The following is an 18393-nucleotide window of genomic DNA, read 5'->3' as shown; positions in this document are numbered from 1 at the left end:
GGTGGGACTGACAGCCAGTGAGTGGAAAATGCCAAGATTCTTGAGCAAATCAAATGCTGAACCATCAAGGTTTCTGAATGGTTGAATAGGAGATTTACTGTACAAAGCTGATGAAATGTTTCTCATTGTGCATGACAATAAAAGACTCAAGAAATGGGACCTGAATAGGACCAAACAGAGAATATTCCACAGTGTGAATGTTCAATCTGGTGAATAGGCTAACAGGGAAGAGGGAGTTTGGACTATTGTTTAATACAGAATTAGACTTTTAGGCTGTACTGGTGGGAACAGAGGTGTACAGGGAAAATGGAGCAGACCCTGGGCTGCACGTGCTGCCATGCTAAACAGACCATACACAGGAAATGAAACCTTCGGGGACACAGATGTAGCAGATCCTGGAGCTTTACTGATGGGTGACATAGGTGTATGAAGTAAATGGTGCAGACCCTGGGGCCACACTAGTGGAGGCCTGTGTCCCGCCAATCGATCTTGGGATAATTTCACTATTCAAAAAAATCTAAAGGACAAGAAAATTAAGCCATTTGCCCAAATAAGATTGCTTATAACATTTACAAACTTCAGAGTTCCTCATCTTAGAAACAGGTCATTCTGTCTACCAAGCCCATGTTGACCATCAACTACTTATACTATTCCTACTTACAAACAGTTGGTCTGTGTTTTTCTCTGCCTTGGTGATTCAAGTGCTCGTCTGGATATTTTCTAAATATGAGAGTCTCTGCCTCAGGCACTGATCCAGATTTCAACCACTCTCTTGATTAAGCTCTTCCTCAGGACCCCACCAACCCCTTACCTTAAACCTTTCCCTTCTTAGTTTTGAAAACTTTGCCATGAGGTAGTTCCCCTCTATCTACCCGACTTAGGCCCTCACACCACATGAATCTACATAGCATCCTGCAATATCCCAGGATGATCTAATGCACTTTATAGCCAACACAGTCACTACAGAAACCTAGGAATCATGGCAGAAAATTGGCACAGAAAGAACCCACAAACAAAAATTGTTCATAACAGGCAATAAAGTTTAGTTGATTAAAGGATAAACATTGCTACATCTTCAGAGAAATGGCACTGCTGTCCCTGTAGATTTTTTGCCTGCAGGTAGAACAGCTGATGACTTTGTGTAAAGTCCCATCCAGCTCTGAGACTGCAGCATATCCAGCACAACACTGAAAATGGAGTTCGACTTGATCCCCATCATCCAACACTGTGACAGGAAACCTCCCTCTGGGACCAGCCCCCCCCCCCCCCCCCACCCCCACACAGAGAGCTGTTGATATCTGGAACTTGCTACCAAAAGAGGAAATGGTATCAGGGTATAATCACTGTGCTTAAGAGGCATTTAATCAACATTTCCATAGGCAAGGAATAGAAGGATACATTCTCAGTGTGGCCAAATGAGATTTGTATAAATGGGTAAAAAGCCTGGCATGGATGAGGTGAGCCGAAGAGCCTGTTTCTGTGTTGTACGACTCTGAGCCAAGGTTGATAATTTTTACATGTATTTGAATTTACTTAATGTTACATTAAAACTGTTAAAATTGAATGTAAAATCATTAAATATAAAATATTGAAAGTAAGTATTAGTTAATTAAGCCAAAACCTAAAAGTTGGCTGAACACTAAATTTCAGTTTGAGTTGGTTTAAGAATAACCTCTACTATGTCCATAACAGCTGTAAGGGTACTGTATAATTCTCCAGAGGAATAAATCCACACCATCCAGTAAAAGCAGTGGCCCATACACAACATTTATTGTGTACCATCCTATAAAATATTTAAATATTTTAGAGCAGACATACACGTTCCAGCTGAGAGTTATGTACATGTGCTGATGGCAAACAAAAAAAAAGGGAGATGATTTTGTTTGTGCCTTATGTTTAAAATTGTGTTTGATGGTGGGAAAACAAGAAATTAACCAGGTAGTAAATGTATAAAAATGCAACCAGGCAAGGGGTGACAATCATTAGCTAATTGAACACAACACAACCTTTGACATGATGTATTTAAACAAAGCAATCTTATAAAAATTTAACATGCAACCTTGATTTGAGACTGTCACCACAATCCTGTTTTTTAAACTGGGCCATAGCTTGCATCGCATAAACAGAAACATATTAAAATGCCTGAAGCTCTTCCAGACTCAGGGGTCGGCACAGTATAAGCCAGTCGAATACTCACAATGCACTAAAAAGTATCCATTACATTTATGTAATCTTATAGATTACTGTCCTGTACATTAAATGTCTATATATTAAATATCTGCAAAAATGAAAAACATGCATACACAAATTACACAGCTAAGCTTTACAGATTTGATATGATTCAAATGTCTTTCCATAATGTACAAAATTCAATTAAAAGTACCTTTCAATTCATATTGTGTGTGGGCTATTAATTTAAAATGCATGATAAAACTTAAAAAGGGGCCTGAAAAGTCAACTTGACAGGTGCCGGGACTGTAAGGACTATCAACTTTCTGGCTTAAATAGCTTTGGTTTCTTTTAAAGCAAGAAACGTTCCTACAAACTACAATGCAGCAAGTATAACACAGGATCAATAATGTCTGCTGGAAGGAAACAACCTGAGGTCAGCATGTTACCAAGGCCCTGCCACCCAATAGATTCATTTTGGCATTTTACAAATTTAAAATACACCTTTTTACAGCCTCAGAGTTATTTTTAAGACCATTCTACAAATTAAAAACTTGTCTTTAGTAGACATTATGAAACAATGTTCATCAATAAATAGTCAGCTCTTCAGCATTACTTAGGGTTTCTGTCCAAATTCTGATCGAAAGCAACTAAAGCTATTCAAGAAAGATTCTGCTTGTAAACTTAAGTGTTGAAGTTGATGGGTGTGAGATGCTATTCTAGACGTGATTTAGTGAAACCAGTACTGACTTTCCAAGGGTCCAGGAGTCTTGATTATATGCTGCATGCACATGAATCTTCTTTCAAAAGCAGGATGTCTTTACCATATCTGATCATTTAAAGTTCATCAAATTTGTTCAGCTGTTCAAAAACACATAGATACTGGCCTTGGCCATTTCAGAAGCTGTGATTCAGGGATATCTTAGGCAATGCGAGTGTGTGATGGGGACATGGTCACTGTATGTTGCTGTTGCCAGTTCCATTGTTCTCATTGGTATTTGTCGTGTTAACTGAATTGATGCCATCTTGCTGAGGAGTGTCTTTCCTTGGAGGCATTCGCTCGTTAATCCTGTCCAGGCCTTTCGCTTCTTCAAAACTGCAGATTTTGTGCTGTGGCGAGAATCCTCTGATTGCTTAATGAAACACAGAATAGATGAGTTAGGTAATGGAAATGACACAATAGAAAGTAAATGTAGAATAACATCCAAAACTTCTAGAGATGCTGGTAAGTTGTGAAGTGTCCTGTTTATCATAACCTTGAAAAATATCTGCTACAAGCTCACCAACATGAAAAATGACAACTAATGTTGTTCCACACTATTGCAAAGAAATGAGGCACTGAATGTTTGATGGAAAACTGGAGGGTCTAACAGTCTCAGGGAAGCAATCCAAGGACAATCTGGAATAGGTCCAGTGCATATGATGGTTAGATTTTCCTGTTTATGTCATTGCCAGGTTCCCTGCAGTATATTGGTAAGTAATGCCATCCAAATTTAATGAGGATCCTTCTAGGGATTTCAACGGGTCTTCTGCAAAATACCAATATAAGGGACCCTCACTCCAGCCAATACTTCAAGACTTATAAAATGCACTGTTGAACATCCTGACTCAGCCCAGTTTGGTGGAGGGATTTCATATTGCCCAAATTGTCAGATAGCTTTTTTGAGATAAGTGAGTATAAAGCTGAGTAATGCGAAATTACTCAGTAGCACATTTGTCTGACAGAGGGTTTCTTATACCTTACTAGATTCAATGAATTGCCTCCAAAACCTGATAGTCCAAATCATAGTGAGGTTTGAAGGGAGCATACTAAAGGTTCTCCCTCAACCAGCTGGTGTACTAGTTCAAGTGCACTCCCAGTAGTGCACTAATCAACATAGTTCTCTAATGTTCCCTTATAGTACACATGTCCCAGTTACTTCTGCAACATTATGTTGTCAGTGAGGCCCCCTGAAGTGCATTAGACCAAGTTTCCCATCTAACAAAAGTCTACATGGGACTTTTCATAATGCACTGACCTAAGTGAGATCCTGTTGTGCATCTTGATCTAACTGATATTACCATATAGTGTAATGATCTATATTATGCTCTTTAACAAACTAAACCAAGAGTGGATTCCTTCTATACACAAATCTGTGAAATCTCCTTGCAGCATACTGTTCGATGCAAAATTTCTCTAATTGTTCCTTATTGCATAATTCTCTAAATGAGGATTACAGTATCTGTAGTCTCCTCGTGGATTTCCTGTAGTTCACTCATTTACATTCATTTCCTCTGTGGCATAATGGTCCAAGTGTGACTCCCCTACAAGCTGGTGTTAGTAAGGTTAGATCAAGTGTGGATTTGCTGTATGTTACCACTAGTCTGTGGTAATGTGCTAGTCTAAATGAGGAAACCCAGAATCACAATGATTTAAGTGAGGACACGAGGCTGGAATTGGAACAATAAACAGAACACTGGAAAAACTGAGTGGGTCAAATAGCATCTGTGGAGGCAGACTGACTAAGTTGATATTTCAGGTAGAGATCCTGTGTCAGTCCTGATACTGCTTGATTTGCTAAATTCTTTCATTTCTGTTTGTTGATTTTAAGTAAGGTTTCACTGTTCTGTTCTGGTCTATTCAATGTACTCCCCTTGCATGCTTGTTTGGCAATGTTATCCCACACTAGTCAACCACAGTTGGTAATCCGGAGGAGGATGTCCTGGTCTAATTCAGTTTCCTTAAAATCATACCAATGCATAATATTTTCACTGGTGCTCCTCTATGAGTAGTTCTCAGCTAAGTAAGGAATAACTATAGTTATCCTATAGTCTACACATGTGAATGAGTTTATCCTGTTCTGTGTTGGTAAGGTGAGATTTCTTGGTATCTTACTGGTCTAAGTGAGGATCAACTGCAGCACATGAAATCAAGTCTGACATAAAGATTCCTGTATGTTCTATTTTTACCTTGATCGGTACTTACTGTACTTACAGCAGCTCTACTTTCTTAAGTGCATTACTACATACCCTCATTTATGTCATACAGCACAGAACCGGTCGTTCAGACGCTCCCCCCATGTCTCTGCTGGTCTCAGGCACCTGTCTATCCCAAACCAATGTACCAGCTGCATAGCTTTCTGTGCTTTGGTGATGTAAGTGCTCATCCCAATACTTTTCAAATGCTGTGACAGCACCAGCCTCCTTCGCTTTCTCAGGTTGCTTCATTCCAAGTCACAACCACCCTCCTGGTTGAAAACAAATTTCATCACATATCCTGAAACTCCTCAACTTAAACCTATGCCCGCTGGTTTGAAATATCTCCTTTATAGTGAAGTGTTTCGTTCCATCCACCCTCTCTTTACTCCTCTCAGATACATCTCTATCAGGTCTTGCATCAGCCTCCTCCACTCCAAGGAAAACAAACTAGCCTGTCCAGTTTCTCTTAACTGAAAAGTTCCATCCTTCCAACATCCTACTAAATCACCTTTGCATCATCAGTGCATTCACATCCTTTGAATGGTGCGGCAACCCAGATAAGCACCCAATGCTCCATTTGTGGCCTACCAATGTTTTATGGAGCTGTATCATGACCTCCAGCTCTTATATGCCCAGTTCATGGAGGCAGCCATCACTTTTTCCACCTGCACTGCCACCTTTAAGACTTGTACATCAAGATCCCTTAGTTTCTCAACTTCACCTAGGTTCTATCATTCAAAGTGTATGTGCTACCCTTATATGATCTCCCAAAATACATCATCTTTTTAGTATGTGCCCCATTAAAATAAGAAAGGCATATTGGTCAATGTGCTGCTTTATTAAGGTACATTGTCTAGGAGCAGTTTCATTGTAGCGTAAGAGATTCTGCAGATGCTGGAAATCCAGAGAACATATACAGAATGCTGGAGGAACTCAGCATATCTTGGCATGAAACATCCTTTCCACAGATGCTGTCTGACCTGTTGAGTTCCTCCAGCATTTTTCATATGCTACTCCATTGTAGCATTCTAGTCTAAGTGTAAATACCCTGTATGATGACTGAGGTTGTCCAACAACATAATGGTGTGAACTGATGCTCCACTTCAGCATGTTTCCCTGAAGCACAGTCATCTGTGTGAGGCTTCCCTTAACCTAGTGGATTGAGTGAGGGTTCATGTAATGACATGTCATGTTCTATACAATAATGCAATTCACAGAATAATCTGCTGAGACTTTTATCTGAAAATTACATCATTCAACACTGGCAGTAAGTGTATGTACTTTAAGTGATTGCAGATACAATTCCACTATTTCATTATAATATGAATAAAACCAAAATTGAACACTCACTGCAAGGGTACCTAAGGGGAAACTTAAACATATTTATTTTATGACATACAACTAATTTTGTTTAGTTTCTGTTTTTTTTGCAATTTGATTTCTGAGTTTTTCTTTAGAACTAAATTTTGACGTGCACTAAACATAGCTTCGATGCAATGTCCCACTGCATGGGCATATTGCAATCGATTTTATCACTTAACGTGGCATTCTGCAGAGCAAGATCAGAAGGCTGTTACTCCTCAATAAAAGATTACTGCCATGGCTAATTATGTTGGTGAGCTTGCTTTCAAACAGCATTATTTAAAAAAAGCACTAGAACTTATGAACTGTTAGCTTTAATTGGTCACTAAAGACCAGCTCTATGAATGCTGTCTCTGTCCTTTGCTCAGAACTGATAATACCAGAACATGCCTCTGACAGTATTTTGGAATGATTTTAACAAATGATCTAACATTTTCCACTAAAGAAGTCACAATCAACAGTATATGGCAAAACCAGTATCATTTGTCAGGGGAAAGAAAAGCATCCATATCAAATACAGGCTTGGTATCTTATTTGAAGAGTCAAACACCTACAGGTTTCCAACAAATTTCAAGTGTATTATCCTTAAACTTGCACAACCAGGAAGTTAATATTTTGCAAACTAGCGACAAGCACTAATCTACATTAAAGAGATGGAAAACATTATCTTTCAAATAGAAAGCAAGCTGAAAGCCCATTTCATTACAGCTTTCATTTGGCAAGACCTGTTGCAGCTTATTTAGGGTGGAGATCTATTAGTGTTTTTCATTTTGGTGATCATGTGTCCGATTTCTTCAAAAAGTGGCATTCAACTGTACATTCAAAATTTATGGAAGTGCACAATTTCCATTAGCTTGCAGCAGGAATTGAAATGAACTTTTCCCTTCATTTTCTGTTCACAGGGTTTCTGACATCACAGATGCAGGAATACTGAAGTAATACGTTTTAGCTCAGCCACCCTCAGGACCATTTCAAGACTCAATGCAAGAAGCCTGGCCTTAATTGTTAAACCACCTGTAATATTCTGTTGTACAGACTGATAAAAACCCAAAGACATCATTAAGGTTAGTTTAGACTGTAGAGGGACACATAACATGCTGTAATGAAACATCACTCTCAGCCATTTGTTATTAATATAGCAGTGTGCCAGACTTTAACATCTGAATAAAAACATGCAAAATAAAGCAATTTCAAACACTGGAATTCCTTTACATGCAGGAGCAAACTCTAAAAGCATGTATTTTGTAACAAGGCAGAACTGTTAATGGATGCAATACAGAATACAATCACACTTCCCCAGAATTATCTCAGTATATAGAGTGAGACCACTTATAAACCTCACTCACCTTTGCAAAGCAAAAAACATATTATTCCTTGAGCATATTCTATCTTCACAATAAAATTAACGATGAACAATTTTAAATTCTGCTTGTGCAAGTTAAGATACACCCAACTAATCTGAACCACACCCACACCCCATCCTACACCACATATTTCTGATGCTATAGCACCGGGCGTACCTTCATCAGCCTCAATTGCCTCAACTGTGGCTGTACAGAAGTGTGTAGTTGCATGCAAAATGAATGAGAAAGATGAGTAGCGTAGTATTTCATAAAAGAAGCAAATAACTGAGCAGCATAATATATCATCTCCAGAAAGACTATAATGGAGCTCATATTCAGAACAGCTTTAAACACACATTAAAACACAATAAAGTTCCAATACACAAATTGTACAATTTACTATGTGCATAATCTACAATACTGAAACATTAGCATAAAACACTAAAATTTCTCAGTATAGATTTTCTAACGTTATCATGACAAGGAAAGGAAAATCAAAAACAGAGCAGACATTTTATTCTTCAATAAACATACAGAAGAGCAACACTAATTTGTACAGGGTCAGCCTGAGCAGACTTGACCTAACATCAAACTCGAAGACTCCATAGCATGAATTAAAAATGAAGAAGCAATCAAATGTTCAGAATCAGGAATTCCCAGCTTTGGATTTGTTTTTCTTTAGTTCTTTCATTTATCTGGTACCATTCTCAATCACAGCATGATTCAAATTCCATGCCAACCAATGAACTGGATTAGAAATATGCTCTGTTGCAATGCAGGAAACCTGGTAAACAACAAGCACCAAAAGGAAGCTGTCATATCCTGAGAAAGGCTAAGCTGGAAAACATAGAGGAGCAGAAATCGTGGAAATTAAATATTGTTTTTTTTATGACAAGGTTTTGGGCCAGTTATTTCCCTTTGGCACTACTGAGCGATGGCTATCTAGATACTGTCTGCTGAATTCAAGTACACACCATCTGTTGGTGTCTATGAAACAGCTTCACAGAGCCAATCAGCATCATGTCACCTTAAACTTTTTTTCAGGAAAACCAGAAATGCACATATTCAGTAAGTTCCAACACCATGCACATCCAGCAAATTCACCACTGTAAAACACAAAACATGGAAGTCAATTTGGACTTAGCAAGCTCCCTGAGAAACCACTGTGATCATGAGTTCCCAGTATTTCTAATGCTGTTAGGTAAAAAAAAATAATCATTGGCGGTACACTACAAGAGCGTTTTTGCTCTTGGAAGCTGCCCCATAAAGCACAACAATGAAAGATGAACAGGCCCTCAGGTTCAGGTTTCACCCAAAAGATGGGATGGCTCCTTAAAGAGTTTAGAAATCTCTTTACAGGATAATTTCATGCACAAGTCTCTGTAGTATGGAGTTCACTAATTTAGAATGAAAACAAGCATGAAAGAAGGCTTTTTGGTCTGTGAAGTATATTCTGGTTTCCAACAGAACCAACATCTCCATCAACTCCACCCTGATTCCTCAACCATCCAACCACACGAAGGATAACTTAGAGCAGCCAATTAACTTACCAAATAACACGTCTCTGGGATGTTGGAGGAAATCAGAGCAGCCAGAGAAAACCCAAGACATCACACTAAGAACACGCAAACCAGAGGTCAGGACATCATCAAGAAGCAGTGCCTCAATAAAGCAATGTCTATCATAACCTCTTCTCGTTACTACCATTCATGAAATTATGAAGAAGGCACAGCATCAGATTTCTGAAGTTCATGAAACTGCGAACACTGCCTTGTTATTCGTCTTTTACTCTATTTATTTATTTATAACTTATAGTTTTTATGTCTTGCACTGTACTACTACCACAAAACAAGAAATTTATTGACATATGTTAGTGGTAATAAGTCTGATTCTGACTATTGGAGTGGACATATAGGAATATGAAAATCCACTCAACAATTCAGAAATGGTCCATGGACTATCTCATTATTCCTTTTCTTTTGCACTATTTATTTATTTTGTAAATTATAGTGATTTTATGTCTTTGCACCGCACTGCTGCCATAAAACAACACATTTCATGATAATAAAGCTGATTCTGATTCTGAGGATCCAGTCTGGGTTGCTGGAGCTCTGCATGATCCACTTCTGACATTGATGTAAAAGAGCTTTTATGTGGTGGCACTCACGTGCTGATCCCAGGACAGATCCTCTAATATGATAATGCCAAGTAATTTAAAGCTATTGACTCTCTGACCAATGTAATCAACACGCAAGAAACAGCACATCCTGTTGCCTTCCCCATCATTATGGGGGATTTTAACCAGATCAGCTTGAAAGAGTCTCTAAATAATTATTACCAACATTATCATTTGCAGTACCAGAGAAATCAATGCACTGGAGCACTGTTACACCACCATCAAGAATGCCTACCATACTACACCACACCCACATTTGGAAACTCTGATCACCTGGCTGTACTTCTACTCCCTGTGTATATGCAGAAACTGAAGACTGCAGCACAGTAGCGAGGACCAAGAAGATATGGACAAGAGAAGCGCAGGAACACTTATAGGACTGCTTTGAATTGGTGAACTGGACTGTATTCAGGGATTCATCTTTGAGTCCAAAGAAATACGCCACAGGAGTCACTGACTTCATTAAAACTTGTGTGGATGAGTGTCTGCCGATGAGAACTTACTGTACATACCCAAACAAAAAGCCATGATGAACCAGGATTTCCGTAGTCTGCTGAGGGCTAGATCTGTGGCATTCAAGTCTGGCAAACCAGGTCTATACAAGAAAACCAGGTACGACTCATGGGGGATAATTTCAAGAGCTAAGGAACAACAACCCTGGCAGAGTTTGCAGGCCATTACTTCCTACAAAGCTAAACCTAGTATCATGAATGGCAGCGATCCTTCACTCCCAGACGAGCTCAAAACCTTTTATGCTCGCTTTGAAAGGGAGAACAAAACTACAGCTATGCAACTCCCTGCAGCACCCAGTGACCTGTGACCTCTATCTCAGAGGCCAATGTCAGTCTGACTTTCAAGAGGGCAAACCCTCGCAAGGCGAAATGCCCAGATGGAATACCTCGTAGGGCTTTGGAAACCTATGCCAACCACCTGGCAGAGTGTTCAAAGAATTTTTCAATCTCCCATTGCTGCAGTCGGAAGTCTCCATTTGCGTCAAAAGGGAAACAATTATATTAAGGCAGGGCAAGCTGCCTCAATGACCATTGTCCAGTAGCACTGACATCTTTGGTGGTGAAGTGCTTTAAGAGTTTGCTTATGGCTAGAGTTAACTCCTGTCTCAGGAAGGACCTGGACCTACTGCAATTTGCCTATCGCCACAATAGGTCTACAGTGGTGGCGATCTCATTGGCTCTTCACGCAGCCTTGGGTCACCTGGACGACACAAGTACCTATGTCAGGATGCTGTTTATTGACTACTGCTGAGCATTTATCACAATCATCCCTACAATTCTGATTGAAAAGCTCCAGAACCTGGGCCTCTGCACCTCTCTCTGTAACTGGATCCTCAACCTCCTAACTGGAAACCACAACCTGTGCACATTGGAAATAACGTCTCCACCTTGCTGACAATAAACACTAGTGCACCTCAAGGGTGTGTGCTTAGCCCACAGCTCTACACTCTTTACAACATAGGCTGTGACTAGGCACAGCTCAAATGCTATCTATAAATTTGTTGATGATTCAACCATTGTTGGCAGAATTTCAGATGGTGACAAGAGGGCATACAGGTGCAAGATTTATCAGCTGGATGAGTGGTGTTGCAGCAACAAACTTGCACTCAACATCAGTGAGACCAAAGAATTGATTTTGGACTTCAGAAAGGGTAACTCAAGGGAACACACACCAGTCCTCATTGAGCAATCAAAAGTGGAAAGAATGAGCAATTTCAAGTTCCTCCGTGTCAATATCCTTGAAGATCTAACCAAGACCAACCATATCGAAGCAGCTACAATGAAGGCATGACAGTGGCTATAATTTGGAGTTTAGGAGAGTCAGTGGTGCCTAACAGTGACTCCTTTGCTTGCGTCTTCAGAAACAGCTCTACTTCCATCTTTAGTATCTCTATTTTTCCCTTTCAGGGTTCTTTTGAAGACGAAGACCGATGTCATGGCAGGCGGTGTGTCCTCGTGGGAGTCGGAAGATCTACGGCTATGTGCCCAGAGACCTGAGATCTTTGGACACAGAGCTCGGAAAAAGGAAAGCAACGGACTTCTGTTGTATGTCGAATACCAGGTGAACAAGTCTTTGGGGTTCTGCAAGTCCGTGTCTTTGCTGCACATTTGAGTGCTTGACGGTGGGTGGTGATGCTTTTTTTTTGCTGGTGGGGGGAGGGGGATCATTGTTTGCTGCCACTCATGGGTGGGAGGGAGGGGAGCTGGGGACAGGACTTTGGGGTTTTAACTGTCATTCATTCTTCGGGGGCACTCCTCTGTTTTCATGGATGATTGCAAAGAAAAAGCATTTCAGGATGAATATGTATATTGTAAACATTTCTCTGACATTAAATGCACCTTTGAAACCTCTGAGTTTGAGAACTTAAAAATTTCTCCAGATGTGCCATGAAGAACGTTCTAACTGGCCACATCACCACCACTATGGTGTGGGGGGGGGGGGGGGGATGCCTACTGCACAGTAAGCTGTAGAGAGTTGTAAACTTAGTCAATTCCATCATGAGCACTAGCCTCTGTAGTATCCAGGACTTCAAGGAGCGATGCCCCAAAAAGGCGACATCCATCATTAAGGACCCCTATCAACCAGGTCATGCCTTGTTCTCATTCTCACTCAACAATTCAGAAACTGCTTCTTCTTCTCCTCTGACACCTGATTTCTGAATGAACATTGAACCCATGAACACTACTTGTTTTATCTCTATTTTTGCACTACTTACTTAACTATTAAATACACACACTTCCTGTAATTCACATTTTTTCTCTATAATTATGCATTGTATTGTGCTGCTGCCACAGAGTCAACAAGTTTCATGACATATGACGGTGAATATTAAAATTGATTCTGGTTCTGATTCCTTTCACCTCCGATCCCCTGTTAAAGACTGGCTCATAGACCTCTTGCTTCTTCCTTCTGTAGTCAATAATCAGCTCTTTGGCTTTGCAGGCGTTCAGAGACAAGTTGTTGCTACTGATCATGAGTATCAAATGTGGCAAAGTAAATTGGAAGCAATACAAGAGAACTGTTGCTTCACATGGAGCTTCCTAAATTTTTCATCTAGGAATGCTAATATATTCAACACTATTAAATTCAACAATTTTATACAATTAACTTTTCCAGCCTGTATGAGAATTGGCAGGCTTAATGAAAGATTATCAACCTATTAAGCTTGGCTTTCTCCCTCCACAGATGTTGCTGGACCTGCTGGGTATTTGCAACATTCACCCTTATGTAAAATTTCCAGCGACTACAATGCTTTGTAACTCAGTTTCCAACATTGCTTCCCCTCTCCTCTGTCCTTGTTCACGTTCTATTTACATCTTCTCCAAATAGATAAGTTGCAAATAACAAGCCATCAGACATACCTTGATAACCTCTTTGCAGTTGTTATACCATTGCCTCAATTAAACACTCAATATTTTGTTTTTATTATAAACGACAAATTATTTTCCATTACCATGAAAATTTCTCATTAAGTAGCTCTCCAATTACCTTGCAAAAGTTTACAGAATCAGTTTCCATCAACTATTCAGTCAAAATCTCCAAACTCCTGCATTACTGCAAATATATCCCAACTCACTTCTAGTATTACCAAAGATAATAAATCTCCAGCTAATGAGCTACTTAACAAACTACACATATCTTTCATCCTACTGAAAAAAATTAGTGAATCAGCTCACAACTTGAACTTCCCTGCTCAGCTTCTCATAAAACACTCTATCTTCTCTAGTAATTATCCTTCACTTCTTCCATTGAGCGCAGTGCTGACAATTAAAACTTAGCCAGCAAATTTATAAAGTTCTTATATGTTTGCTTTTATGATCTATTGAATTTAAGAAACTAATTCAAAACATTTTGTATCTACCTTATCAACTTGTAGAGAGAGAGAGAGAGAGAGAGCGAGCGCACAAGCGTGCAGACAGCAAGGTCTCCACACATTTCAATATTGTACTGTATATATATTATCTTACTGCTCTTTTCTCCCAAGTAAACTTCTTCAACAATACCAATGTAAGGATACATGAATACAATTCTTTGTCCCTTTTCCAACAAGCTTTCTTGTGTATCGGGTGTATTAGAAAATTCACTGTAATAACTATTTTCAACATGGAAATTGCTTTTACACTTTCAAAGCTTTAGGATCAAAAAAGGTTTTATTTTTACAAAATAGGACAGCAAGCTATTTAGTGGATCCATAGGCAACACGAGTGAATCTGCAGATGCTGGAAATAAATAAAAACACAAAATGCTGGCAGAACTCAGCAGACCAGAAAGCATCTATGGGAGGAGGTAATGACGACGTTTTGGGCCGAAACCTTTCATCAGGAGTGAAATAACATGGGATGGTTGAGGGGGGTTAAGAAGTGGGGGGAGGGATAAAGTAGAGAGCTAGGAAGTGATAGGCTGGAGGGAAATGGACTGGGGGAAAGGTGGAGTATTATGGGAAATAAAAGAGAAAGAAAGGTAGGGTTGGGGGATGATTATAGTGAGGGGTGGGAAAGAGAGAGAAAGAGAACCAGACTAAAATAATAGATAGGGATGGGGGTAAGGGGGGGGGGGGCAGGGGTATCAACAGAGGTCTGTGAGTTGGATGTTCATGCCAGCAGGTAGGAGGCTACCTAGGCGGGAGATAAGGTATTGCTCCATCGACCTGAGTGTGGCCTCATCTTGACGGTAGAGGAGGCCATGGACAGACATGTTGGAGTAGGAGTGGTCATCTGCTCTCAGGATGAGGCCTTTCATTCTAGGGCAAAGGAGATGTCTTCCTTTTTTAAAGGGGCTTCCCTTCATCCACTATCAACTCTGCCCTCCATCGCGTCTCCCGTATTTCACGCACCTCTGCGCTCACCCCATCCCCCCGCCAGCCCACCAGGGATAGAGCCCCCTGGTCCTCACCTATCACCCTACCAGCCTACAGATCCAACATATAATCCTCCATAACTTCCGCCACCTCCTACGTGATCCCACCACCAGCCACATCTTCCCCTCTCCCCCACTCTCGGCTTTCCGCAGGGATTTCTCCCTACACGACTCCCTTGTCCATTCATCCCCCTCATCCCTCCCCACCGACCTCCCTCCGGGCACTCATCCCTGCAAACAGAAGAAGTGCTACACCTGCCCCCACACTTCTTCCCTCACCACCATCCCAGGCCCCAGACAGTCCTTTCAGGTGAGGTACCACTTCACCTGCAAGTCAACTGGGGTGATATACTGTATCCGGTGCTCCCGATGTGGCCATTTATACATTGGGGAGACCTGCCGCAGACTGGGAGACCGTTTCGCCGAACACCGGCGCTCTGTCCTCCAGCAGTGGCGGGATCTCCCTCTGGCCACACACTTTAATTCCACAGACCACTCCCACTCCGACATGTCTGTCCATGGCCTCCTCTACCGTCAAGATGAGGCCACACGCAGATCGATGAAGCAATACCTTATCTCCCGCCTAGGTAGCCTCCCACCTGCCAGCATGAACATCCAACTCACTGACCTCCATTGATACCCCTGTCCCCCCCATCCCTATCTATTATTTTAGTCTGGTTCTCTTTCTCTTTTTTCTCTTTCTCTCTTTTCCCCCCTCACTATAATCTCCCCCCAACCCGACCTTTCTTTTTCTTTTATTTCCCATAATTCTCCACCTTCCCCTAGCCCATTTCCCTCCAGCCTGTCACTTCCTAGCTCTCTACTTTATCCCTACCCCCACTTCTTATCCCCCCCCTTGACCATCCCATGTTACTTCACTCCTGATGAAGGGTCGTCACTACCTCCTCCCATAGATGCTGTCTGGCCTGCTGAATTCTGTCAGCATTTTGTGTTTTTATTAGTGGAACCATGTTTTCTTTTGGGTTTCTGCCATTTACTTTTATACTGTGCCAAGAAATTATTGATAAATGGAAGTTATTATCACGTGGAAAAAGTAAAACACAGCAGGGTTAAAACATTACTTTTATTTATGGGATTTTTTTTTGTTGTCTACTTCTAAGTGTCTTTAAGAGGGTTGTACTATCTGCCCCCTTGAACCAATGCAGGAGCATTGTTTTAGATACAGAGCTCTAGGTTTTAGACCCAGCAATGAACAATGATTCAAAAATCAGAACTGTGTGCAATCTGGAGGGGAGCCTGCAGGTGGTAGCACTCCCCTGCCCTACTAGATTATATAAACATGCATAATATGTATAATATAAATATACACTCAGCAGGCTTGCTGAAATCAATAACTCATATTAGTGATTTTTTAAGAGCTTGGTCATTTCCTGCTGTGAGAATTATTGAAGCTGAAACTACAGATTTTGATACTGTCCAACAGTAATGGAAATTTGAAATAAAATCAACACGTGATGTCAAGATATTTATACTAATTTTCTTTTTGCACTTTAATCTGCCAATTTTACAGGAAGGGATTAAATCTTGAGCTCCAATGGGTGACAGCCATTTAAGATTACTCAATCTTAGCAAAAGTCATGGGTGAACAAGAAATTTTGACTGGTAGGTTGATGATAGGGAAGGAATCCAATGCTGATCTGTATCAACCTAGGGTTCAAATTCTAAATTATCATTCCTAAAAAGCAGGAGCACAAACTTGATTGTACAACCCTACAATAAATCTTGGGCATTCCAGAGCTATAGGTCAACTAGTCATCAGGAAAAAAATATTGAACCACATCAGAGAAATTTTGTAAAATAGCTATGTTTAGAAGATAAGTTAAATATCTAACTCAAACTTACAATACTTTCAAGCAACCAACAACCACATTTCAGTCTATGCCAGTTTTCAGTGTAATCTTGTCAATCCCACACTTATTTATTTATTTCCCTGTAATCTATTCATTCTCACATGCCCACTGACTCCCCTCTGTTCATCATTTCCAGACATGAAGTACAATGAAACAATTCTCAACGAACAGGATCATGTCATTTTACTCCCAGGTTTTTGCAAGGCTTTGCTCATTTCACTTCTTAAATTATTCAAATAAACACAAAGGGGTGAGTGATTTCTCAAATACTTTATCATGAATGTTATGTCATTTATTTATAGGCACTGCCAGCACACTTCATTACAATGAGAATAAGGCATAAGCTCAGCTGTAGCTGAATTTCAGAACATGCTGTCTGAAAAGCAACAGAACACTATTACTTTATCTCCACAGTGCTTGTAAGCAGAGACCTAATGAGTTCCACTTCCTCTCTACTGTAGCACAGAATCTCAAAATCAGAAAACAATTGTTGCTCTCTCCTTGATCGGTAAGAAAGTAAATACAAGTCACTGAGCTTCTGGGATGCAATGAGCCCCTATGACCAGCACATGAGCTAACACTTACTGTCATGTTCTGAAATATAAGCACAGTTTTCTGGCTTCAATTCTATCCTTCAAAGTTACAATTTCTTGCAATCCATAGTCAAGTATCAAAAGGAAAAGGATTATTTTAAACTTTGATTTGTAAAGACAAATTTTCAGTCAATCCTCAAATAATGTATTTCTAATAATCTTTTTGATTAAGTGAACTAATAGTTTTTTAAGTATATTTTATGACACAATAAACCAGGCACTTTTAAACTGCAATACTGAACTTCTGCATTGCCTAAATAAAGATGAAAAAAAATCATAGCAAAGTAGTGGCTTTCTTCTTTGAGGAAGAAAGTTCATGCTTTGGAAGCAGTTCCACATAGGTTTAATTGGTAGAATGGGAAGGTTGACTAATGAGGAAATATTGAACAGGTTAGACTTCTACCCATTGGAGCCTACATTAACTGAATACGCAATGTCTTCAGCAGTACCATCAGAATGGTTGTAAAGTGCATATTTTATTTTTTGGGTGAAACTAGAACTAGGAGGCACTGTTTCAAAATAAAGGGTTGCCCTTTTAAGAAAGATATGGGAGATTATTTTTAATCAGAGCACTGTGAGTCTTTGTAATTTATTTTCTCACAGGGTGGGGGAAGGAAAGTCATAGTCATGAAGAAATACAGCACAGATACTGGCCCTTCAGTCCACTAAATCTGCTGCAACCATTTACACTAATGCTATTTGTTGTACTCCTTACATTCTCAACAACTTCTCCCACGTTCTACTAACCTGTGCATTGGGGCAATTAACAGCAGCTAATTAACCTACCAACTCACATTTATTTTGTGAGGGAACCTGGGCAGTCACCTGAGTAAACTCCACACAACAGCCCAAGATCAGAACTGACCCCAAGTCCCGAGGGTTATGAGGCAGCAGCTCCTCTAGCTGCACCACTGTGCTGGTGTGTCACTGCACGTTTTAAAGTTTTAAAGTAGATGAACACTTAATTTACAAAGGTTAAAGGTTATCATGGTTAGTTGGGAACTCATGGGTGATATTACAATCAGATCAGTCATGAGGTTCAAGGGACTTGA

The 18393-nt window shown here is 40.2% G+C and overlaps 1 protein-coding gene across 2 annotated transcripts in view; it reads right to left on the bottom strand.

Moving 5' to 3' along the window:
• Positions 1–1742: 1742 nt before the first annotated feature.
• Positions 1743–18393, bottom strand: part of LOC132378918 (serine/threonine-protein phosphatase 2B catalytic subunit beta isoform) — a 95228-nt gene continuing 78577 nt past the window's right edge. The window contains exons 13-14 of one of the 2 annotated variants that reach the window (XM_059946234.1): positions 8010–8039; positions 1743–3302 (exon numbers count right to left, since the gene is read on the bottom strand). In XM_059946234.1, coding sequence (XP_059802217.1) covers positions 3124–3302; positions 8010–8039 — 209 coding nt within the window. In that variant the 3' untranslated portion in view covers positions 1743–3123. The remainder of the gene's footprint in view (positions 3303–8009; positions 8040–18393) is intronic. The other variant, XM_059946235.1, reaches the window with a different exon arrangement.

The sequence above is a fragment of the Hypanus sabinus genome, chromosome 21 (assembly GCF_030144855.1).
Source record: "Hypanus sabinus isolate sHypSab1 chromosome 21, sHypSab1.hap1, whole genome shotgun sequence".
NCBI classification, from domain to species: domain Eukaryota; kingdom Metazoa; phylum Chordata; class Chondrichthyes; order Myliobatiformes; family Dasyatidae; genus Hypanus; species Hypanus sabinus.
This window is presented reverse-complemented; position numbering and strand designations above follow the sequence as displayed.